Source organism: Miniopterus schreibersii (assembly GCF_964146895.1).
Source record: "Miniopterus schreibersii genome assembly, chromosome: 1".
Classification (NCBI taxonomy): domain Eukaryota; kingdom Metazoa; phylum Chordata; class Mammalia; order Chiroptera; family Miniopteridae; genus Miniopterus; species Miniopterus schreibersii.
The window spans coordinates 138366105-138392084 of record NC_138101.1 but is presented as its reverse complement, the minus strand read 5'-3'; the positions used below and the strand labels follow the sequence as shown (position 1 = coordinate 138392084).

Below are 25980 nucleotides of genomic sequence, written 5' to 3'. Positions count from 1 at the left end.
CCAGAAGCCTATATTTGACTTGCTACCATTAATTATAAGTAAGCAAATAATCTTTTTGTAATTATTTGGGTTTTTAAAAATAGACTCCTAAAAGGCTACCAATGCTTGTTTAAGGGAGAAAAAGAGGCGAGCAAGCCATCTCAAAATGAATTTGTATTTTTTCTCTTTTCAGACTTTCAAAAAGAAGCCAGACCACTTCCCATTCTTTTTCCAGTGTATCTTGAAAGCAGCGTTGGCTGAAACTGATGGTGAATTTTCACTCCATGAACAGACAGTCTTACTGCTTTTTCTTGATCACTGCTTCAACAGTTTGGTAATTTTACTTTCTCTCTTGGAGGAACTTGAAGTTTTCCTGTTCTCCTCAGTTGACTGTAGATGCGATTACCTCTGTCCAACTCTTCTTTCATAGGAGTGGGGATGAGGGTACTGCTAACAGCTTAACCTCAGCCACTTCTTCATCAGCCACTCTGTAAGATGTTTGCTTTTTCATAGGTTTGGACTTGCTCTCTCCTATTTTCTATTGGACTCTAAGAAAAATGATAATGAGAACTGAAATTCTCCAAGGTAGAGCAGCAAAGAGTCTGGTTAATAGGAACTTCGAGTAATGAGATCTGTGCTACAACTTCACACAAAAACAGTTTCATTACTCTTCAGTCACACCTCATGCACAGGCTGGCAGGTCTGCAGGAGAGTCGTTTTGAATTGATTGATTAGGGCCACTTGTGGGTGGTCTTTGAAAATCTCTTGGGTTGTATATGATACATTTCTAATCCTTCATAAGATTACCTTGTAAAAGATTAAATATTTACAATAATTAATATTTTATTTGTGCTTCCCTGCTGTGGTTATCTGAAGGTATATGCCTATTTATTTAAAGATAAGTGCTTCTGAATTGATAGTGCACTTAGACCCCTGCAGGAGAATGCATGGGGTTGTTTCTTATGTTGATAGAGGGATGGTTATTACCTGTTTCCATGTACTGCCTCACATGGGTTGCAAAGGCATACAAAAAAATAGGTTTATAATGCCCTATTGAATGTTACTATTACCTCTTTAACATTTATTAACCTTTAAAAGACGGCATTTAAAAGACAGCATCATACAAACTCCATATATTTTCCAGGATCAACTGTACAAATAATGGTTTCTTTCCTTTTGCCTGTAAAAAAGAACGTATATGCTTAGGTTTCTGAGTATTTAAACCAAACAAAGCAAATATAAATAGATGCAATTCCTTATCAAAAATTGAACAGAAACAAGATTTAATTAGTGTTAGTTTGGTACTAGGTTTAATTAACTTAAAAGCTAGCTTATTGAAGTGCTTTCTTTATTTCAGTATACTGTCATTTCTCATTATCTGAGTAGTTATGTTCTTTAAAGTAGCTGTGAACACTGAATTAGCTAAACCTGAACCATTGCCCCTGAGGGAAAATACAGGGTTAGGTTCAGCAAACCTCTTGTCACATTTTCATCAACCGGTCAATACATAACCTGGTTTTATATGTGTTTCTTTTTAGAGACACCTTATGTAGTACATATTGTTGATTCATTAACATTGAACTCACAGCAAACAGCACTATAACTTAGGTCTGAATGAACCTTATGTAACACACATATTCTTCGTAAGGCACTTCACAGCCTTTTTGAGCCTAGGAACACTAGACCAAACTTCAGCCCTGTGGTGGAGGGACATTTTAAATAACAAAACCACCAAAACACAAAAGTGTGAAAAAGGAGCACTAAATAGACCTGGAAAAGGACACTTGCTTATAGAAGAGCTGAAACAAGAAGGCAGAGCTGGGCATGCGCATGTTGGGCAATGCTCGTTTTTCACTGCTCTGTGCTGTCTGTGATTGACTGAATGCATTGGAAGTATTGAATTTGGGGTTATAAATACATTTTTGCAGTAGGTGAATTCACAAATACAGAATTTGTAAATAATGAGGATTAACTTTTTTTTTTTTAATCCTCACCCGAGGATATATATTTTTTCCATTGCTTTTCAGAGAGAGTAGGAGGGAAGAGAGAGAGAGAGACAGAAACATCGATGTGAGAGAGACACATCGATTGGTTACCTCCCACACATGCCCGACCAGTGCTGGGCATTGAGCCTAAAACCAAAGTACGTGCCCTTGGCTGGAATGAAACCTGGGTCCCTTCTGTCTACAGGCCGATGCTCTAACCACTGAGCAAAACTGGTTAGGGCTTGACTATCTTTAAAACAAAGTATTGAACTTCTTAATATTACAATATTATTAATTTGAAAGTATTTATGGCATGTTTGCCCCCCACCCCCTCAGAACTTAAAAAGGCAGCCGTGCCGCGTATGTAACGACTTAGGTTACAATGCTCGTGTGTGTATAAACTTGTTTAATTCATGCTTTAAACAGGAAGTAGACTTGATACGAAGTCAAGTACAGCAGCTTATCTCCCTCCCAATGTGGATGGGCTTACAGCCTGTAAGTATCTAATTTTAGAAACTTACTTGTGTATATTATATGTTACAAGTGCAGCATGTGGTTTTGAACTGTGTATATAGAATGGTAGCTAAAAATCCCCTGTTCTGCTTAAAATATATATCTGATTTACTCTACATTAATTTAATCATAGATGTAGTTTTTCAGTTTTAAAGTTCTTATGTGCAAGCTAATATATATTTTACCTAATATATATTTTTCAGTATTATAAGGTGAAATAAGGTAATATCTATTGAGCTCATATAGAAGGGCCTTAATTTAGCAAAGTATGGTTATTCTTGTATATGTCTTTGGATGAGACTCACTACAGAATTGAATTTTAATTTTCCTTGATTGGAACATACATACAGCTATAGGAGAAGGTCTGAATCATGTTTAATATTAATGACTTCATTTTTTCATCAGATCCTTATTAGAAATATGTACTGTGTTAAAGTCAAATTAACAGACCATAGGGAGTAAAGTTAAAACTCAAATTTCAGTATAATACTTTATTCAGGATTCCATTTCCTGCATGTGAGTGTTTTTGCAGGGGATGAAAACAGACACATATAAATAGTTGAAGTAAGTTAAAAACTGCTAGGTGCCATAAGAAAGAATATGGTGATGTGGACATTACTTTGTTCACTTGTATAACTGTTTTATGTTCATTGTTTCAGACTCAGTTTTCAAACTTCTTCAATCATATTGCTCATAAGTGTTAATGCTCATCTTTTCAAGCTGAAATTAATTTTAGAAATAAGGGAATTTAAATGATTATTGAGTTTAAAATCTTGACTAGAAAAGGCAGTTTCTTTTGTTTTAGTTTTTTCTATTAACAAATGTTAGAATTGAATCGTTTTTTAAAATGTAGTTACTAGTTTCTTAGTTTTCAGGTTTTGTCCTGTTGCTTTCAGGTTTTATCCCATCGCTCTGTATTATATTCACACATTAGAAAACTAGTAGATGAACTGATCTCTTTTCTTGTAAACTTTGAGGTGACTGGTAATTTAATATTATTGTTCTTTCAGGCACGACTGGAATTAGAATTAAAGAAAACACCTAAGCTAAGAAAATTCTGGAACCTGATTAAAAAGAACGATGAAAAGATGGATCCTAAAGCAAGAGAGCAGTATGTGCTGAAGCTTCGCCCCATGATGTTTATTGTGCTGGGTTGTGGGTCTTAGGTTTTGCTGGCTGGTCTGTTATGCCCTTCACGTAGTGCTGAAGCACATAAATGATGAAGACGTGTTTTACCCTGTTCTTCTTTCCCTTCTCTGCCCCAGGGACAAGCACACCAGTTGTCTCCTCCCTGCCTGTTGTCCACAGTCTGTCGTGGATGGTTTGCAGCTTTCCCACAGCCTTCAGGCTCTCAATCCAGCTGTTCTTTCTTTTTCTTCCTCACTCTTAACAGTGGTCTAGTAGATACAGCGGGGAACATACTGGAAAGTGACACCTGCTCTTGTTGGGGCTACACTCTGGTCGGAGAAGAGGGCAGTAAACAGATGAATTACATAGTATATTAGATGGTACAAGCCAAGTATAAGGAGTAAAGAAGCAGTGAGGGTTATGGGTCATTTTAATAGTAATTATTATCAGTTGGATAAGAGCCTGGTAGCAAGTGTTCATCGAAGACATTTCTATTAGGAGGACAGAGGAAGGACGTGCACACGCTAAGAAGTTTGTTTCTGTCTCTGAGGCTAACTGGTCCAGTTGTGTGCTTGCCTTATTTCCTACATGGCTGTTCTGGCAGTTGTCCTTTTTCCTCTCCACCTTTAACTGCCTTTTTTCACTCCTTTTGGACTAATTACATGATACCCTTGCAGTATTTGAGTACTTTTTTTAAACCCTGTCTTTCTGTGACCTTAATATGATTTACCCTTAAATCTCTCTGGCCCTCACTTTCATGCTTTCCTGTCTTTGTATAACTCTGCTGTATACTTCTGTTGGGGTGCATTACAGTGAACTCCAGTTTGGCTTAACCATTTTTTTTCCTTCCAAACTCACCTTTCTGCCCTGTTCCTCTGAATTCTTTCAGCCATTTGGGCTTGAAACACTCTAATTCTCTGACTAGCTGTTTATATCCAGTCAGCCAGTCCTACCGGATTCATCTTTTGTCCCTCATCTCCTTTCTTGTCCATTCACCCTGCTGTTGTCTAATTGAGGCCTTTATAGCCTCTTCACTAAACCACTACAATAAATTTCTCTTTGATGTTTCCTCTTGATTTCCTACAGTGATGAGCCTAACTCACCATCTTCAGAGAAAGTTGTGTCTGGTTTGTCATTTCCCTGCTCCCAAGCTTTCAGTGGTATCCTACTTCCATAGGCCAAAATCTAACCTTACAGTGGCAGTACAGCCACATTTCTTGTAACTCTCCCAAATCACTGTTTCTTCAAAAGATTTCTTCTCTAAGTGCCCTTTCCCCTCCCCTCCATTTGATTGAAGGTTAACCTTCTGAACACTCTTCCAGACCAACTGCTTTGGGCCACAGTGCTTTCTTCTTCTGAATTCCTGAACCACACTGTGTAATTTTTATTGAAACACCAGCTGTTTGTGTGAAGGTTAGAATATGTATAGTTGTTTAGAGCTGTGATTTTCAACCGGTGTGCCACAAGAATTTTTAAAACATTTAATACATGACTGTTTAGTCAGTAGCATTGATATCTTTTCCCTTAGATTGTCAAATAAAAATTACAACAACAGCCATCACAACAGTAGCCGTCTGGTGTGAGTGAATCAAAATTGTACCTATTTTTTGTCAGATTGGCAAAAAATACATTTTTTGATGTGCTGCAGAATTTTAGTAATTAGTTTATATGTGTCATGAGATGAAGGTTAGAAATCACTGGTTTAGAGTGTCATTCTGTAACTCAACTAGGTTCCACACGCAGTTGCTGTGTAACTTTGGGTAGGTCACCTCACCTCTGTGAGCCTCAGTGTGAAATCTCGACAGTAGTATCTATTTCATAGAATGGTTTTCAGCATTAAATGAGATTGTTCAGATGAAGTACTTAAAATAACTCAGATCCTGGCACTGTCAGTGCTCAGTTAATGTCAGCCATTTTTATTAAATACATGCTAGTTAGTGCTACTAATTATCTTTGTGTTACAGACTTGTCATTTCAAGTGTGTTTTAGTCATTCCCCTCCTTTGTATTTCCAGCAGGACTGGTACAATCATTTGCAGCTCTCTAATACCTGATGATTGTTGATTAATTGATACATAGTGCATTATAAGTTAATAAGGAATAGAAATTGTTTTTAAACTAACATTCGATTTTTATACATTGTAATACTTTATTATATTTAATACTTTAAGCATATTAAGTATAAAATTGCTCATTTTATTTTAACTACATACTTAATTAGATTTTTAACATTAAGGGCAGAGTATAAATGAAGTTTTGAAAACTTTCTTGTCCTGACCTTTAAATCACAAGTGAAAATTTACCTTAAGAAGAAAGAGGTGCCGTTTTAGCTGGCTTATTAGGCCAGTGATGAGGCTCTTCTTTTCTTCATTAGTGCTGTACTGACATACAGGGAGGAAGCTGTGTTCAAATCATGGCTCCAATTTCAGAGAGAAATGGAGAATCTGAACAGTGTGAGAAAGGCTTGTTCAACATTTTTTACTTTTGAAATAATTATTTTTCAAAATAATTGATCAATGTTATATCTGTGATTGTAGAGCCTATCAAGAAAGAAGATTTCTTTCACGACTCATCCAGAAGTTTATCTCCGTGCTGAAATCAGTCCCACTTTCCGGTAACTATCTTCTTTTACTCGGCTTATTTGTGCAGCTATTTAGATAACCCTCTGGGATTTACTAATCTTTACTCCAAAAACTGATCTTAGAATGATTTTAAATTGCAATGACAAAACATATGTCCTCCCCTTTTCAAATATATTATCAATCTGAATATTGTGACTGCCATGAAAAATCCACCCATATTAAAGGCATCAGCATGGTTATTGAAATGTTCGTTTATTTAGCAAACATTTTTTGAGCTTACTTACAAGACCCAGGTCCTGAAGAAGGAGCTAGGACAAAGTAGTAAACATGATAGTCACAGACCCTGTCCACATGGCATTTACAGTATGGTGCCGAATAGTGTTTTTAAGAGACATCAAACACTGTTTAGAGAGGGAAAGGAGAATTTTTTTTGAGATATAAGGTATAAGACAAAATGGAAAGGATTTCCTTCCATTGTGGCCCCCATTTACTGATGAAACAAATATAAGTACTATGCAGAGTATACACTTTAAAATATATCATGGTTATACTATATATAGATATATATGTGTGTGCATACTATAGATAAGTGTGTGTTGTGTGTGTGTGTGTGTGTGAGAGAGAGAGATGCTTATATGCTGGGTTTAAAAGATCTTCGTAAACATTTAGTGAATGCAAATAGAATGTTGTTTACTTAATGACAGTGTATACATGCTCTGTAAGATATATTATTGGTTAATAATTTGTTTCTTACCTGGAATATTGAAATATAATCTAAGAACAGCTCTATAGATGTACCATAGTACTATTTTTGCATCGGAGATTGTAGCTTGTTTAAACTAAAAATACAACAGAATTACTTACAAATGCTTACCCTCCAAGTAATATTTTACAACTGAAAATCATACCTATAATTCAGTGAGGAGTAGTACTAATGCTGTAAGTCAGTTGTACCTGACTTGGGGCATAATATTACTATCATCATCAGTATAAAGAAAAAATTATCCTATGCTTATAATCTAAGTCACTTAATATTAGTAAATTTAAATCATTTAAGCTGCTTACACTTAGAAGAGGACTGAGATTTGGTTTTCTTGCAGCTATTAGTAATAGTGAGTGCTTAGAACTATTAATATCTGTAATAATTAGGTCATAAAAAATTGATGTCTCTAACTATGAAATGTTTATCTGTAGTCATTTAGAAAGGTTTGATGATCAAGTAACAACCTAGAGCCTGCAGTAATGTTAGCAACCATTAAACCACTAACCATTGCCATTGTTGTGTATATATTATCAGAAAACAACATTTCTTAGGTTGATCTTGAGCTTCAATCAAAATTTATTAACTCACTGCAAAGGAACAAACAAGATGTTGAAAACAGGGTGTCAATTCAGAGAGGGTATTAAAATGGATGGATTATATAGCGAGGAAACAGAAAACTACTTTTTAAAAGAATAAGAAGAATTATAGTTGCATTTTACGAGGTCGTTATAAACAGCATGTCCTTATTAGTTATTTTAAAGGAAGTCTTTGTAGGGTGATCTGTGATGTCAGGTCTGCTGTCAGAAGGAAAGAAACCGCAGTGCACGTAAGGAGCACATGCTAGGGCATGGTGAAGTCTGAAATCCTACTAACAAGGTTTCAACTCCAAACAGTATACCCAGTAGTGACTAGTTCAAAACTTGCAGCTCTATCCACCAGGGCTCAGAAGTTGAGGGCCAACCATTGTATTCAGACTGGAAGCCATTGCCAGTAATTTTCTCAAGTTATAAATAAAAATACAGACTACAGAGTTTGCCCACATTTTTAATACTCGGCAAAAATATTTTCCTTCATCATTAACAAGAACAAAAGATATCAACAGAGGACTGGTTTGAATGGATTTAATTGAACAGTTGCTCCTTTAAATTCTTTAATTTCAACAGCTGTATGACCTAGACTGTGTCGCAGAAAACCTGGATTCCAGTTCTAATCAGCCATTACTTTGTTCTGCCTTTTTATCAAGTCATTTTCTCTGCTCCTCAGTTTGTTTCTCACCTGGAAATGCAGAGCTAAAGTAGATGTTCTGTAAAGTCTTTTCCAGCTATGAAATTCTATGGTTATGTAATTTTAGGGTCTGGATTACAGACATGGAAAAGTTCCAGTTAACATTTCCATGTGTTAGTCACAAAAGTATTCACATTTCTTTCAAGACATAAAACCTTCCATTTTCCTGTATAATACAAATGAATTTAATAAGTGGATTAATTTAAGCATTTGTAGGGTGCCTTCTGCAGATCTAGCACTGCGTTAGTTGCTGCTGGGAGCCCTTAGACTAAGCAGCAGTAGGGACCCTGAAATTGCCTCCTTAATTGAAACAATCTTGGCAGGATGGTTTTGCTGGTAAAATGGTAGTCTGTTTGCTGGCATTAGGAAGAAAAAAACTTTTACTCTGAAAGTATGTCATGTCACAAGGTTGTAATTATTTAAAAACTAAAATGTAAATGTTATTTAAAGTACATTAATGCTCATGGATAGTATACAATAAGATAATGATTTAAAAAATATTTTATTGCTCTATGTGTCATTGACATGTTAATGTCAAGGAACACATGTACAGTGGGAAAAAAGTCATAAAAATTATCCCTTTAGTTTGGTGTATGTCTTTCCCACCCATTTTCTATATATTCTACATTATCTTTGTATGCACACATGTACGCATATGTGTATGTATTTATGCATATGAAGGAAGTTGTAGAAGCTTAGCACATGAAGACAATAAGAAAAGTGGGGCAAGAACTGATATGAAACTGCCTTTCTGGTTTTTATATCTCAAGTTTCTTCAAAATCTAATCATTCAGTACAGGTTTTAAAAAATTAACACTTTAAATTATTTTTGCAAATCTTATTTTATGTGTTTCTGATCCAACCTAGATTTTCGTTTTCTGATATTTGTAGAGCTAAATGTAAGGATAAGGCTTGCCTTTTTTTTTTTTTTTTAAATATGTCTTTATTGATTTCAGAGAGAGGAAAGGAGAGGGATAGAGAGATAGAAACATCAGTGATGAGAGTCATTGATCGGCTGCAGCCTGCAACTCGGGCATGTACCCTGATTGGGAATCGAACCCCGGTTGCCTGGATCCTAGGTCAACGCTCAACTGCTGAGCCACGCCCAGCTGGGCAGGCCTGCCTTTTTTTGAAATCTATGTGAGGTCCTTCCTCTGATCTCAGAGTCCAGTCCTGACAAATAAGGGACAAGTGAGCTTGTTTAAATACCTGCCAATTTTAGGACCTAGGACCACAGAATAACCTAAGTGAGAAATTCTAACATGTTTTCTCTGTTACGTCTAGAACCTGTCACTATGGACAAAGTTCATTACTGTGAAAGATTCATTGAACTTATGATTGATCTAGAGGTAAGAAGTGTGCAGTGACTTTCCTGCTATATAGTCATTAAGGAGGCTAAGATTAAGCATATGACTATATGTGAAATAATTTTTTATCAACTCACTGTCCTTAGTTTATAACTATTTCAAAGGTGTCTCATGAAGAGAGTCAAAAGCAATTAAATTAACCCTTGAAGTTTTTAGATGGCTGCTGTTTGTAGAAAAAACATTATTTAGTATCATTATTAAACATGAGTTGAGCAACGGCAGTTTATTTTCTGTCACATTTTAATACCCCTTCATAGAGTTCTCAGTAGTGGCTCAAGTCACAAGTGTATGGCCATCTCTTTAATAATCTCACTTTTAAAAATGTGCCTAATGTTGATGAAGAAAGATGTAGCTGCTGTTGTCAATTTTAAAAATTAAGGTTCTTAAAAAGGAAGGTTTCATATGACTAGGTAAAAGATTTTGATGGAAAGTTCAGATGTAGAGTTGATGTAGTTCAGATTGAATGTATTTTCTTTCCTTTTCCTCTTTAATGAAGAAAAATGAAAGAAAATCCTTTCAATTTGCTCCTTACCTGGAAAGGTAGGGTGATTTCTTGACATGAGGACTAGAGTAATGGACTAGGAGTCTTTCATGAGATTATTCAAATTCTAGCTCTGCCAGTAACTAATTCATAACCTCTGAGGATCTCAGTAACCTCGCCTATAAAATGAGGGTGTTTGATTAGGTTAGTGGTTTTCAAACTGACTCACAGTTTCAAAGTATCATCTTGCTGACTGATTGGGGGATGTGGTAAGTGGAAACCGAAAAAGGAGCCTGCACTCAGGGCTCCTCACTCCTTTTTTTCTCAAAGCAGCTCCATTTTTAAACCTACACACAGTACACATTTGCATTTCATATAGGATTTTGTTTGAAACTTACTGGCTGAGGTATCTTTGAGATATTTTTCAATGCTGTATTTTTTGAGAAATATTAACAGTTTATTTACAACATGGACCTTGCTTTGTGCACGATGTCTTTGGGAGACTGGGAGGCACTTTGGATGTGATTAACACTTTATCAGTATTTTTACCTCCATCCAGCTGCAGAGAACCTGCAGACTTATTGCTGTGGTGTTTATTTTTCCTAGGCTCTACTCCCCACACGGCGCTGGTTTAATACCATCCTGGATGACTCCCACCTTTTGGTTCACTGTTACCTTTCTAACCTTGTTCATAGGGAAGAGGATGGCCATCTTTTTTCCCAGGTGAGCATTGATGTATCTGAACATAAGTTACTATTCTTATTTCTAAATTGAGCTTTTCTCTGCCGTGAAACTAGGAGTACCAGCACATGACAACCAGCAATTTTGCTTTATATTGAATTGAACAATGAAAATTCCTAATTAGTCATTTTTAAGTAAAATCAAGTCTTAGTGTGCAAAATGAATATATTCTTATGTAGGTGGCCTCTACTACTGATATAACCTTTTGTTAATCATATGTGATTTTATTATTATTTTACTAAATTATGTGTGATGTAGTCCCTCATAACCACTGTGGAATATAATAAATGACAAGCATTAATTTCAAGGGAACTATGCTCTAATACCATGGCTCTCCTTCCATGAGATGATGGGGGCAGGCAGTTGATAGTGTGGAAGTGTATATGCTTTATTTGCTAACTTGGATAGGAAGATGAAGTATTAGGGTTTTGTATTTGTAAATGTCATCCAGAAGAAAAGCCTTCGAACACACTTCTAACACTTGTCTGTCAATGGGATCCTAGTTAGAGATACAATTTTTATGTGTTTACATATTATAAGACTTCTTTTATCTTATGTCTGTGAGTGTTTCTTTTTTTTCTCATTCTGTTACTAAATCCCAGTGATTTGACTCATATTAAAATCCTACTATCTGATATGCCATAGATTAGAATTAAGGATAGTAAAGATTTGGGGTGAAGGCAGCCAGTGAACTGTGTTGATGCTGCCGCCACAGGGAAAAGCAGGCCTCCGTTAGCAGCAGGAAATGAGCCAAAGAACATCTTGATAGCCATGGAGACTGAGGAGAGGGATAGATTATTTAGCTTTCCCCACCTTGCTTTTTTCCCTCATAGAAGCAGCACATAGAGAAGAGTATCTCCAATCATGAATTCTAAAACCCCCCTTCAGAAAATTCTAAGTGGCCTAAGTAAAGGACTTGAGTTCCCTGTAGTGGTGTAATTATAAATTTGCAGTGATGTAGATAGATTTTTTTTTTCCATTAAAATGATTGGCTTTCTTTCATTAGATCGTTATTGTCTCTTATTATTGGGATTGGAGTTTAAGTTCTTTTCTGGATAAGTAGGTCATATATATGAAATAGACTTAACAATTCATTTACAAGGCACATACGTACCTATTCTCACAGAAATAAAACACATTTGGATATGTTCTGAAATGTTTGTGGTACTGTTTACATTATAAAGTTTTTCAGCACCTCTGAGAAGGTAAATGGACTTGTTTATTATTTTAAATAAATAGTGTCTTTCATGCTCTCTTGCTTTTATGTTACACACATTTCATTAATTTAAATATATCCTTTCAGCTTTTGGACATGCTTAAGTTCTATACTGGTTTTGAGATTAATGACCAGACTGGAAATGCTCTGACAGAGAATGAGATGACCACCATTCACTATGATAGAATTACTTCTCTCCAGGTAATTGAAATGCTTGATAGCCTTCGCTTCTGCTCCATAATGTCAGGTCCTGAATAATTTAGCATTTGTATAGAACAAATAGAAAAGATATTAAGTTACTACTGTTTTCATCTTGAACTTTGAACCCATGAAAAAAAATGGCTTTCTTTCATCGGCCTCATCCTGAGAATCTACGTACTGATATTTGACACTCAGAAATAATTGTTACTGGGCCAATTTAAGTGCATTTAAATATCAGTTGTATTTTATGAAAGGAGATGCTTCAGTATATGACAAAGTAGTATAACTATATTGTACATTTGACTTATTTCTTATTAAAAAAATTTTTTTTTAATCCTCACCCGAGGACATGTTTTTGTTGATTTGAAAGGGGGAAAAAAAGAGAAGAGAGAGAAACCGATTGGTTGCCTCCTGTACACAGCCCGACCGGTGATCAGACCTGCAACCTGGGTATGTGCCCGGACTGGGAATTAAACCTACCACCTTGAGGTGTACAGGATGATGCTCCAACCAATTGAGTCACACCAGCCAGGGCAACATTTTGTACATTTTATTTATTTGTTTGTTTGTTTAAATATATCTTTATTGATTTCAGAAAGAGGAAAGGAGAGGGAGAGAGAGAGAAACATCAATGATGAGAGTCATTGATCAGCTGCCTCCTGCACACCCCCGACTGGGGATCAAGCCTACAACCCAGGCATGTGCCCTGACCAGGAATCGAACCCTGATCACCTAGATCCTAGGTCAACGCTCAGCCTCTGAGCCACGCCCGGCCGGGCCATTTTGTACATTTTAAAGATAAACACAGCTAATGAAATTTATCAGTACAGCTCAGATGTGAAAAAGATACCTTTGTGTTCTCTCTTAATGATCTCGAATCTTGTTCCGGAGCTCCATTTTCTCTGGTGACAGAAAGAAGCTTTTATTTGTCAATTTAAAGTAATTCAGATCTTTCTATTCTAAAGTCATTTTTTGGGGAAAGACTCAGTCAAACTTAAGTTCAGCTGTCTTTCATAATCAATTCCATTACCTCTCAAGGAGTCTCTGTTCTCCCTCCTCTTTCCCAAATGGCACCTGGATACATGAAGACACTAACCCTCATTGTTTGGAAGAGGAGTGATCTGCACACTGTCCCAGCTCAGACGTCTTTTGCCTCTTTTCTCAGAGCATTATTGTTTTTGTCCTGCCCCTGCCCTTCAAGTGACCATAACCAGCATGGCATGTGGTCTGTTCTGGCATAGGCAAAGCATAGCAATTGTTCACGAGGAGTTTGGCTATTTCCCTGGTAACGAGGCCCCAGCTTTGTTCTTGAACTCTCCTGAGAGCTCTCATTCATTTCCAAGCTTAGCTCACTCTTCAGGTTTGGATTGCAGGTTCATTTTGCCATTGCCTGAAGTAATCCATGGCAGGTTCATCCATAACCTTGGCATCCTTCTGCATGATCCACTGTGGAGTACATGAAAACCCCTGGATCTTCTCTGTGCCACATGGGCATTAAGGAAGACTGGAGATGTTATCAAATCAACCTAATGCTGCTACTTCTGTTTTCTTGCTTCTTAACCCATGTTGGTTGGGGGTGTAACCTGCAAGGCCCCCTCTTTCCGGAGTTCCAAAGTAAAGCAGGACACAAGCACACAATGCTTTTGGCCTTTCTCTCAAGCTCTCCCTTGAGTGGGAATTTTCCTTGTAAATGAAAACTTTCTTTTAGTGTTGTTAGGCGAGTTCTTGATAATAAAGTGTTTTGTTTTGTTTTTCTCCCCTCAGGTCAGTGAAGCTGGCTTTATTATATATTCAGAGTACAAGTTTAGAAATAAAAAACTGAACACCGACTCTTTGTTTTTGTATTTCTGCTAGGACAGTTCTAGTTTTTCCCCAGTGTACTGAATGCTTCTGGCTGAGTAAGGCAGAGGTCACACATGAGAAGCATATGAAAAATAAGTGCATTAATATTTTTTAAAAATAGTGTATATGAATTGTAGTTGATTCTATTAATAGGTAGACATTAATTATTGATTTTTATTTCTGTTTTTTGCTGTTTTTTTCTAGAGAGCTGCTTTCGCACATTTCCCTGAACTCTATGATTTTGCCCTCTCAAATGTGGCAGAAGTGGATACTCGGGAATCCTTGGTCAAGTTATTTGGACCTCTTAGGTAAGGCAACATGAGAGGAAAACTGAATTTTAATTTTTTCTTTTAATCATTTTTGCACTATTTTAGGTAATGTCACTTGTTGGCCTATTTACTACAACTGGAACTAGCTAGTGCTGCTTTTAGCATGTGGTATCTCTGAGTCACACATATAATGATCCATGTTTTCTCTTTTTTTGGTAAAATTATATTTTTGATAACATAAAGTTTTCCTGGATCTTAAATTTTTTTTAGAATAGAACATAAACTTGGTATCCCATCAGCGATAAACAACATATAACAGAAATCAAAAAGTGTTCATACACTACCCCCCCCCCCCCCCCATATCCACAGTTTCACCTTTTGTGGTGTCAGTTATCTGTGGCTGTCTTCAGTCCAGAAATATTCAATGGAAAATTCCAGAAATAAACAATCATCAGGTTAAATTGCACACTGTCCTGCTCCATCTTGCCTGGGATGTGTATCATCCCTTTGTCCAGCATATCCACACTGAGTACAGTACTTACTCATTAGTCACTTAGTTGCCATCTTGATAACCAGATTAATTTTTGCAGTATTGCAGTGCTTGTATTTAAGAAACTGTTATTTTACTTAATAGCGGCCCCAAAATAGAAGAATAGTGATGCTGGAAATTTGAATGTGCCAAAGAGAAGCCATAAAGGGCTTCCTTGGTTTAATAAGATAAGAAAGGATTTGCTGAGGTTGCTAAGATCTATGGTAAGAATGAATGTTCAGCCTTGAAACTGAATCTTGCCTGGCTGGGCGTGGCTCAGCGGTTGAGCATAGACCCAGGATCCAGGAGATCGGGGTTCGATTCCCAGTCAGGGCACATGCCCGGGTTGCGCGCTAGGCAGCCGATCAATGACTCATCATTGATATTTCTATGTCTCTCTCCCCCCCTCCTTTCCTCTCTCTGAAATCAATAAAGATATATTTAAAAAAAAAAAAGAAATTGTGAGTCTTGAAACTGTGAAGAAGGAAAAAGAAATGCATGCTAGTTTTGCTGTTCCATCACAAACTGCAAAAGTTATGGCCACAGTGCATGATAAATGCTTAGTTAAGATAGAAAATGCATTAAATTTGTGGGTAGGAGACAGGAGCAGAAACTGTGTTCTAGTTGTTGTGCCAGAAAGCATTGAGGCTACACAGAGATTTCAGCCAGGGATCCACAGAAACGAATCCCACTAGGGCATTTACTGCAAGTGAGGGATGGTCACACAGATTCAGGAATAGGTTTGTACTGATATAAAATTACTGGAGAGGCTGCATTTGCCAATGAAATAGTTGCTGCCACATTTCTGGTAGAGTTCAAGAGGTTCATTAAGGATAAGAGTATGTATGTATAGGAAAAACTAGGGTTTTTTACATACAGGGTTTGGTACTATTCGAAGTTTCAGGTGTCCTATGGGGGTCTTAGAACATATACGCCGTGGATAAGGAGGGGACTACTATATGTAATATTACAGGTGTGACTTAGGAAAATTTTTGCATGCTTAAAGTTTATGAAGTTATATTCTCTGGCACCTAGCTATCTGCTAATATACTTTTTTAAAAATAGTAATAATAGCCCGGCCGGGTGTGGCTCAGTGGTTGAGCGTCGGCCTAGGATCCAGGCTATCGGGGTTCGATTCACGGTCAGGGCACATGCCCGGGTTGTGGGCTCGATCAGTGACTCTCTCATCATTGATGTTTCTATCTCTCTCTCTCCCTCTCCTTTCCTCTCTCAGAAATCAATAAAGATATATTTAAAAATAAATAAATAAAAATAGTAATAATAGCATACATTTATTTACTATATGGTAGACACTCTACTAAGTATGTAAATAACTTAATCCTGAAAACATTCATGTGAGAGGAGTAGGTGTCATTTTACATATAAAGTAGCTGAGGCACAGAATAGTTACTTGCTTAGGCCACACAGCAAGTATCAGAAAGGATTTCAACCTAGGTAGTCTGCTTTCTGAGCCTAACATTTAAAAAAATTTTTTTACTGAGGTATAATTGACATTATATTAATTTCAGGTATACAACATAGTGATTTGATAATTGGAAATATTAAAATGTTCACCAAAATGAGTCTAGTTAACATCCATCACCATACATAGTTAATAGAATTCTTTTTCTTGTGATGAGAACTTTTAGCATCTGCTCTCTTAGCAACTTTCAGATGTGTAATTCAGTATTGTTACCTGTAGTCACAGTGCTATACATTACATCCCCATGTTCTATATTAACTGGAAGTTTGTATCTTTTAACTCCCCACCCCACCCCCCTCTGGCAGCCATGAGCTAGCTAGCTTTTTTTCTTGTTTTCCCTCCCTCCCTCCCTCCCTCCCTCCCTCCCTCCCTCCCTCCCTCTCCTCCCTTCCTTCCTTCCTTCCTTCCTTCCTTCCTTCCTTCCTTCCTTCTTCTTCCTCTTCCTTCCTCTCTTCTCTTCCCTTCCCTTCCCTTCCCTTCCCTTCCCTTCCCTTCCCTTCCCTTCCCTTCCCTTCCCTTCCCTTCCCTTCCCTTCCCTTCCCTTCCCTTCCCTTCCCTTCCCTTCCCTTCCCTTCCCTTCCCTTCCCTTCCCTTCCCTTCCCTTCCCTTCCCTTCCCTTCCCTTCCCTTCCCTTCCCTTCCCTTCCCTTCCCTTCCCTTCCCTTCCCTTCCCTTCCCTTCCCTTCCCTTCCCTTCTCTTCTCTTCTCTTCTCTTCTCTTCTTCTCTTCTCCTCTCTCTCTCTCTCTCTCTCTCTCTTTAAGATTCTACATATAAATGAAATCATAAGATGGCAGTGACACTTTGGAAAAATTTGACAGTTTCTTGTAAAGTTAAGCATGCACTTACTGTATGACTAGTGTTCTCACAGACATTCCCCAAGAGAAAAGACAGCTTATATTCACACAAAAATCTGCAGAAATGTATATAGTGGCTTTATTTACAGTTATCAAAAACTGGAATACAAAAATATCCTTTAACTGGAGAATGAATAAACCTACTGTGATATATCCCTATAATGGAATATTACTCAGCAGTAAAAAGGAACCAACAGTAGTACTCAGCAATAAAAAGATACAGCAATATGGGTGAATCTCAGATGCAACCAGTATCAACAGGCTACGTAATACATGATTCTGCTTACTTGACCTTCTGGGAAAAGCACAGATGTAGAGATTGAAAACAGATTCGTGATTACCAGGGACGGATAGAGTGAGGGAATTTGGGGATTGGGGGTGGTTAAGCTGTGTGTAAGTAGTGGAAAGCTGTCAAGCGCATAGTGGCAAATGCAAGTTTTACAAAATTCAAGTTTTTCACATGAAAGTTTAAGGTTTATCTTTGGCAACAAATACTGTCAGTTTTTCTTGAAGGCACAGGTTTATTTTTTTCAAATTAAATTTTTGTGTGCCATTTATTCAAGTCTGAATAACCATCATTTGTCAGTTCTTTCAAGTAAACATTGTATACAAAATGGTGGACTACCCGTTCTGTCACACAGACTTTTTAAAAAGCAGATACTCAGGGGTCCAAGTTTAATAACTCATTCATCAAGGACTTTCTTAAAACTGGGATTTTGTGGTTTTTTTAAAACTGTGTGAGGCACTACTTATAGTACTGGTTGTTGCCATTGCCTTGATCTGTGCCAGCAGTTTTACCCACCATTGCTTTGCACTGTCACTGTAAATGTAAAGACAGTGAAAAAAATAATGTCTTAGTATTAGCATAAAAAAGTGTTGTCCTTGCAGAACCCCTAAAAGGATCTCAGGGACCATGGGAAGTTTTCAGAAGACCCTTTGAGAACCCTGTATTAGGGGTTTAACTTTCATTGTTGATATTTTGTATCAGAGTCACAGGATTATATTTTCTACGTAAAACTTTTTAAGCAGTCTATAAAATTACATGTTTCAGAAGTGAAGTAAGTTGTTAAAATATGATTTGAATATTCTCTATTCTGCAGTTCAAACACACTCCACCAGGTGGCATCATACCTCTGCTTGTTACCAACTCTTCCTAAAACTGAAGACACAACTTTTGATAAAGAATTTCTTCTAGAATTGCTGGTAAATACATATTAATGTTCTTTGAATTTTGCATGTGGTTTTCTCTACCTATCTGAATCATTCTTAAAGATGTAGATTGGTACAGATTTTTTTCCTGGCTAAAGATTAGATAATTTCCTTTTTGGAAATGATGATATCATTTGGTTTTATCCAATTTCTTTTCTCATCTCTTGGATTTCTTTTTTTAATTTTTTTACCTCTTAAAACTGCTTTATGGCATGGATTTATTCCATGCAAACATGTATGAGCAACTTCTACATGAGGCATTGGGGATACATAAGTAGCTGACACCATTCCTGTCTGTAAGAGGTCACAGTTACACACTGCTATTTAAATATAGTACCTTGAGTATTAAGCCATACCTTTATCACTAGAAAATTCAGGAATGTTTAGAAATAAAATAATCAGTAACTTGGTTTAAGAATTCTAAGGGATTTCTCAATCATTTTGGAAAATGAAGGCTTTAACTCGTAAACTAATTCTTTTTTTTGGTAAAGTTTTATTTTTTAATGCAGTTTTAGGTTCATAGCAAAATTGAGGGGAAGAGATATACCTTATTTTTAATTTCAGTAAAATATTTCATTAAATGAATGAGTTTTTAACCATACTCCCACTATGAAAATTTAGGCTGTTTGCAATGTTTACTATTACAGATAATGATGCAGTCCTGTACATGCCTCTTTATGCCCATATGTGGGCATTTAGGAAAGGTACTTAGAAGTGAAATCATTTGATGAAGTGTGTGCTTATTTAGAAGATAAAAGATGCAGTCTTATTATCCTCCAAAAGTATATGTTCCCTCCAACAATGGATTAGAGTATGTCTCCTTAAGCTCTTACCAACATTGAATATTATGAGTCATTCTAATTTTGCCAGTCTCACGGGTAAAAAAATAATAGCTTGTTTTAATTTTTTTGTTTCCGACTGCCAAAAGGTTCAGTTGTTTTTCATGTTTCAGGCTTTTTTTTATACCTACACAAACATGCACTGTGGATGCATATGTACTTTTTTTACACACAGGGAACAATAATGGACACACGGTTTTGTGACTTTTATTCCAATCTGATACTTTTAAAGCAGAGTATAAAATATAATCCCTTACTGTATAAAGAAAGGTGATATGCTAGTTTTGGGGGTAGTAGCAGGAAGCTTTGTAGCAGGTGTTTTAAGCCTGGTGACAGGTGTGTAAGTGCCATTTAACGAGAAATCCTTGGGAAGGGTTTTAAATTAATTCATGTAAGGAAAATACTTTTTAAAATTAATTTTTTATTTTTTTAAATTTTATTTTTTTCTATCACCATGGAAAATGCTTTTTATCGATATATTTATTTGCATTAAATGTGTTCACCATCTTTGCCCCCTTTCTTACAAATCACTTGTCATTATCTCTGACTACAAGTGCTTTCTAAAAATTCCTTGTTTAGTTTCCCGACAATGTAAAATCTTCTCTCATAAGTCAGATTTTAGGGGTTAATAATAAAACCTTACTGTAGAAAGAAATGAGGATTTTTCCAGGAATCTTTCTAATGGAAAATAGTTTTGAGTATAAAGTTGATTCTATGCCTTTTAGGCTCTTATAGCTAAGATTTCATCCTTAAAATTTAAATAGTTATACCAAAAGAAAACAATTTTTAAAAGTTACAGTACTCCAGCATTATCTTTCATTTATCCTCTACTAAAGGGTTTCCTCAGGCTTTGGGTTCTTCTGATATCCAAATTTTGATTAAAAGGTTGAAATATGCATATTATTTAGATGATCTCACACTATCTTCTTTCCTAAAATAATGCTATCTCTACTGAAACAAATGTGACACACATTTCAAACATACTGTTATTTTAGCACCTGTTAATTAGACAACAAACTTAATTCAATATTTGAGATAAGTCACTAATTTAACAGTGAGAGGGTGCATAGAGTTCATCAAGTCCAACTCTTTCACATTATAAATTAGACTGAGGCCAGCTTATTAATAAACTTTCCCATGTTGTTTAGCAAGTTAGTACAAGAGTGAAAACTATCACCTAGGACTTTAGGGCTTCCATTTTTTTTCATACATAAACCAATGCTAAGTGCTATATGGTTTTTAAGATCTTGGCATATGCCAGGCACTCTGACACTGTTGTACAGCATTCCATTTCATTTTCATAAGAAACCTGAGAGGTGACTGATGTTTTATCTTTTTCCATGAAAAGGAAACTAAGATCAGGGAGGTTGAAATAACTTATTCAGTTTTTATGTAGCTCATATGTAGAAGTGCTGGGAGTTGAACTCACATCTGTCTGATTCCAAAGACCGTCACGATTGGTACTTCCTGTATCTTTGATTTATGGGGGGGGGGGGGGATGGAAAAAGGGAATAAAATCTCTTGTTAAGTGCTGTAGTAACTGCAAGACATGGAACTTCTCATTCCATACTTTTGGTGAGTTTCTCCATAAATTATTTTGATTAAATAAAGATGCTTCTAACTTTCTGCCCGAACCTGTTCTTTTAGGTATCTCGTCATGAACGTCGAATTTCTCAGATTCAGCAGTTGAACCAGATGCCTTTGTATCCAACTGAGAAAATCATATGGGATGAAAATATTGTCCCAACTGAGTACTATTCAGGGGAAGGTATGATAAAGAATTACAGGATCCAGGTGTAGCATGAAACTAAGTTTAGAATTCATATGCAATTGAAAATACTCCTGTGCACTATTACATTAGGGTAATTTTATGGTACCCTCAAGTTCAACTTTAGAAGCTAGAAACTTTTGAATAATATAGCATTAAGGATTTTTATTAAATTTAACCATACCCATGTATGTCTGTGTTTGTGTGTGTGTGTATGTGTGTGTATCATCCTGTGAAATATGACCATAAAGCAATGGTGACATTTTGATTGTCTTTTCTCTTTTAATAAAAATATTTAAAAAGCAATAAAATTGTGTTGTAAGGAGACCAAGAATACAGGAAGTATAGCTTCTCATTGTGTCACTATAATAGGCTTTGATTGGTAGTGCTTTATTTTCAAAGACTTTTCGAGGCTCTTTTGAATTCCTTATAAAGCCAGGTAATGACCACCATAAAAAGACATTGTCATTTGTTAATAATTAACCCTTAGTTTTGATTCAAAATGGTATTGCCTAGTTTGTTCACTTACCTATTTTAACAGATTGTTTCTAGATGCTTTCACTCATCCTCTAAGGATGAGAATTCACCACAATTGAGTATGTGCCAAAGTGCATTCTCACACATTTTGAAGGCATATTTCAAAAATTTTTAGGAAATGTTTTGAGCAACAGTATTAGGAGAAATGTGACTATTTTAAAGACATGGCCAGTGTGAGTATTGGTACATTTATTTAAAAGAAAAACTGTTACTTCAGGGTCATATCCTGAGCCATAACTCCTGTATCCCCAGTTACTAAAATTGTATGAGATTTCAGAATAGGCTATCTTCATATCTTTTTAATGTTCTGACAGTGGTTAATGCATTATTTTCTCACTTTTCTAACTTGTTCACACTAAAAGCATTTGTGACCATATATGTATGACATCTAACTCTGACTAATCAGTCCCTAAAGGGTAAATAACACTTAAGAATATTTTGTCTTTTTAATAAAAAGTTTGTCCTTAAAAATGTAAACAGTCTTATAGTTAGCTTTTGGTACCATTCAGTGATGTTGGTCTGAGTTTAAAACGTATTTTGCTTAGTATAAAGCATTACTTTTCTTTCATTCCCATGGTTAGTGAATTTAAGTCTTTACACCTTTCATAGAATGAAAGAATTTCAGAAAAATATCAGTTGCCAAATGGTTGGGCTTTAATACAGCTATTTTCAGAGACTTGGCTGCATCTTGCTGCTGTTCTTCATTGACCATGGATGGGATTGTGCTGTGGGGCCCAGTGTCTGATGCTGTGAAATAGGCAAAGATCAAAGCTATTGCTGCATGATTATCCAAACTGCTTCTAGCTCCCAAGGAGAGAAAATAAGTGTAAAACTGGGACAGATATAAAAAAAAAATACAGTGTAGGAATTGTAAAGAAAACCTTTTTATTATAAAATAAACACTAAATATAGAGCTTTACTAATTATAATTATCATAAGGGAAACACCATGAAACCCATATAACCACCTTGTCAGCTATCCCATAACCCTCCTCTGTGCCCCTTTCTAGTCACTGCTTCCTCTGTCTACTTGAATGTAACCATTTGTTTCTTGGCTTTTATAGCCATCACTATCTTGCATTTTAAAAATAGTTTTATCACCCAGTTATGCATCCCTAGACACTAAAGTCAGTCTTGCACATTTAAAAAAATGTCTTTCACTTATGGGTACCCCCTATATCCCTTCCTTTTCTTTCTATTGAAGAACCTGCATTGTTTAATCTGTATAGTTTCCCATAGTCTACATTTTCCTAAGTGACTATCAGCATGTCCCTCTGCTCTTTATTTTTCTTGCAAATTGGCAGCTGGATGCATAGGCTCAGTTGGGCTGAGGTTCTCTCTCTTTGGCAAGATTCTTGGTGGTAGTATATTTACTTTCATCAGGAGGTACATAATGTCTGGTTGTCTCCTTTTTTGCCATATCAGTAGTCATTGCTGTTTTAATAGCTAGATTTGTTAAATCAACGAGCATTGTAAAATGATGGCATTTTGTCTTTTCTCTTTTAATAAAAATACGCTATTGAAGGAGATGCTTTTTCTCAGCCTCTGACCTGAAAGCAGCTGAATTAGATTTTAAGTCAGTATACTAGCATAAACGATATGAAATTTATCCATCAGTGTTTTTTGCTTTTAGGTGTGTTATTGCTTTGGTGTAAGTATAGATGGGGTGATGAAAATACGATTTGCCAGTAAAATATGTTTTAGGTTCTTCTTTTTTTTAACCTTTTGATACTGCTGCTGAGTGTTTGATTACTTATTATTCAAGGGAAGCACTGTAAAGTGAGGATAGTGGAAAGAATATTGCTTATTAACAGTCAGAGAAGGGAAGTGACTCGAGGAGTGATATACAATCAAGACCTTACCCTTAAAGTCTAGCAGGAAGGCACAGGTTCAGAAGAGCACAGTAGTGGTCGCTGGAGATAGATTTATACAATGTAATATATTCATTGTTTTCTTGGTAATTTTGTCTTAGACTAATTTTATGGTGGCATTATTTGTTTCAAGATTTGCCAAGTATAAGTTAGGTAGTAAAGGAAGAATTTTTAAACTACTTGAGACTGTATAAAAGCATCTTCAGATACTTTTTAGAAGCACTATTTGGATATGAATCGTTGATATGCAGATTACCTGTATTAATGAAGTTCATTTTTTATTTTCAATTCTTAATGTATAGCATTTGTTAACTTGGTTTCACTTATGTGTGGAAGTAGAAATAAGACCTTATTAAATATGCTGTATTTTAGACATTAAATTAGATGCTTACCAAATTTGTAATGGCTTTTTTATAGAGAGAGTAGATGTCTGATTAAAAAAATAATTCAAATATGGATGTTATTTTCCTTTTCAGGTTGTCTTGCTCTTCCCAAGTTGAATTTGCAGTTTTTGACTCTTCATGATTACCTCCTGAGGAACTTTAATCTCTTCCGCTTAGAGTCAACTTATGAAATTAGGCAGGACATCGAGGACAGTGTCAGCAGAATGAAGCCTTGGTTAGTAAATTGGTTCTACTTGCAATGAAGATATGCAAACAGTGACTTACATACTTCTGTCAGGAAGCTCATAAGTGTATTTAGAAATGATATACATGGCATGAAGATGCCCTCCAAAATAGGAGATACTCTGAGAAATTCTTTAATGTGAGTTAGAATATACCAAAAGTGCTAAAATACAAAATTAAGGGGATAAGGAAAGAGAAGTCATTGTTCTTGGAGGGGAGGGAGAGGTTGAAATGGAGAGAGGAGTAGGTTGGGCACTAGTAAAATAGGAAAGGGTGTGGGCTGGCCAACAGGCCTGTACGAGGGCAGGATAGTTTAAGTCCTTGGAGAAGCTTATGGAAACGGAGTATTCTGCTACCCCAGCTGCTCTGTGCTGTCACCACTAGTCTCAGTCAGCCTGTCTGAGGAACCTGGCAGGAGGGGAGGGGTGTTGCTGCACATTGTAAGGAATAGAACATGGGAAAGTCCTGTCTGGTCCTCCACCCTTCAATTGCCTTGAAGAGACTAAATCATCAGCATTTCCTTTTAGGGTCAGTTCATAGGTCCTGTTATTTGAGGAACTCTCTGCTTGAGCTTAACTCCCACCTGCTAACTCATTCCTTTAGCTAAGAAAAGACTTTCATTCTTGTTATTGCAGACAGCTCTGCAGTATATTTGTGAAGGTTAGTTTTGCTTTTTAGATATGACTGACTTTGGGTAAATGTCCTCAATCACTATTTCATTCTAAGTATAAAATTGATGGAGGTAAATTATATATCACAAGTGACTATAAATCAGTAAAATCTATGAAATGAATTTTTGTTACATTATAGTTACACCATCTATGCATATACAGTTATACAGTATTCTGTTTGAAAACTTTAACATATTTTGAGTGTGAACTGATTGAGGTATGTATCTTCTAGGCTTCTCCCCTTACTAATTATAGAAAGCTACATGGACACTGTGATTATGATCTATTTTTTCCCTTTGTATATTATTTCATACACAGTTCTGTTTTTTGATTAATTATTATGTGAATAGTTATTCTGGGTAAGACTATGAAACACAACATAAAGTATTTTTGACTTAATAATCAGTTGAGTCAGGAGGCAGGCTAGCTAGCACTGTGAAGCCTGTATACCCACTGGCTGATCGTCCCTGCCCACAGCTTTGCTGAAATTGGTGCCCATTGTTTGGACCCCGGGGAGTGCTTGATTAGAAAGCTTCCTTAGAATTTACAGTAACCTTGCATTTACATGCTTGAATTCTAGACCTAATTTTGGCCATTTTGCAAAGTAGCGATTTATTAACTAGCAGTTCATCGAATATAATTCATTTATATTTTACTTAAATGACAAATAAAGCAATGACACAGTTCTTACGGTCTATTAATAAAGGAATTTTTTTTAACTTACATTTTCTGCTAGGGAGAAGAAAATGTCACTCTTTGTAGTTAACTTGTGATACTAAATTTTTCTAAATTTTCATTCCTAATTACCCATGGTTGAAAACTTAAAAATGACGAGCTCCGAAAAGAGATGGGGCTTCTCTCTGTTTCACGTATCCTGAAGGTAGAAAAGTAGCAGAGGAATTTTTCCTCATTGCGTAGTTCTAGTGATCATGTTTTCACACTGATGAAATTGCTGAGCAGGATAAAAGAGGATGTGCTTATGAGGCAGAAATCTGTACTTTTTCATGCCTCATATTGCGGGTAGATTTTATAAGGGGGGAGAAAGAACTGGGGAAAGCTGATTTGTGCTTGCCTGGAGGCTAGAACAGGGATTGACTACAATTGAACAGAAGGAATCTTTTTAAGTATGATGGAAATGTTCTAAAATTGGATTGTGGTGATGGATGCACAACTTTATGAATTAATAAAATTATTGAATTGTACATTTACAATGAATGAAGTATATGCCACTAAACTATACTGTA

The 25980-nt window shown here is 36.2% G+C and overlaps 1 protein-coding gene across 1 annotated transcript in view; it reads left to right on the top strand.

Moving 5' to 3' along the window:
* The window catches only part of AQR (aquarius intron-binding spliceosomal factor), an 88997-nt gene that overhangs the window by 18260 nt on the left and 44757 nt on the right, over positions 1-25980 (top strand). The window contains exons 6-16 of the mRNA XM_081161353.1: positions 173-313; positions 2391-2459; positions 3488-3588; positions 6142-6218; positions 9518-9582; positions 10688-10804; positions 12126-12239; positions 14286-14389; positions 18317-18419; positions 20912-21032; positions 23916-24057. Of these exons, the coding sequence (XP_081017479.1) occupies positions 173-313; positions 2391-2459; positions 3488-3588; positions 6142-6218; positions 9518-9582; positions 10688-10804; positions 12126-12239; positions 14286-14389; positions 18317-18419; positions 20912-21032; positions 23916-24057 (1154 nt within the window). The remainder of the gene's footprint in view (positions 1-172; positions 314-2390; positions 2460-3487; positions 3589-6141; positions 6219-9517; positions 9583-10687; positions 10805-12125; positions 12240-14285; positions 14390-18316; positions 18420-20911; positions 21033-23915; positions 24058-25980) is intronic.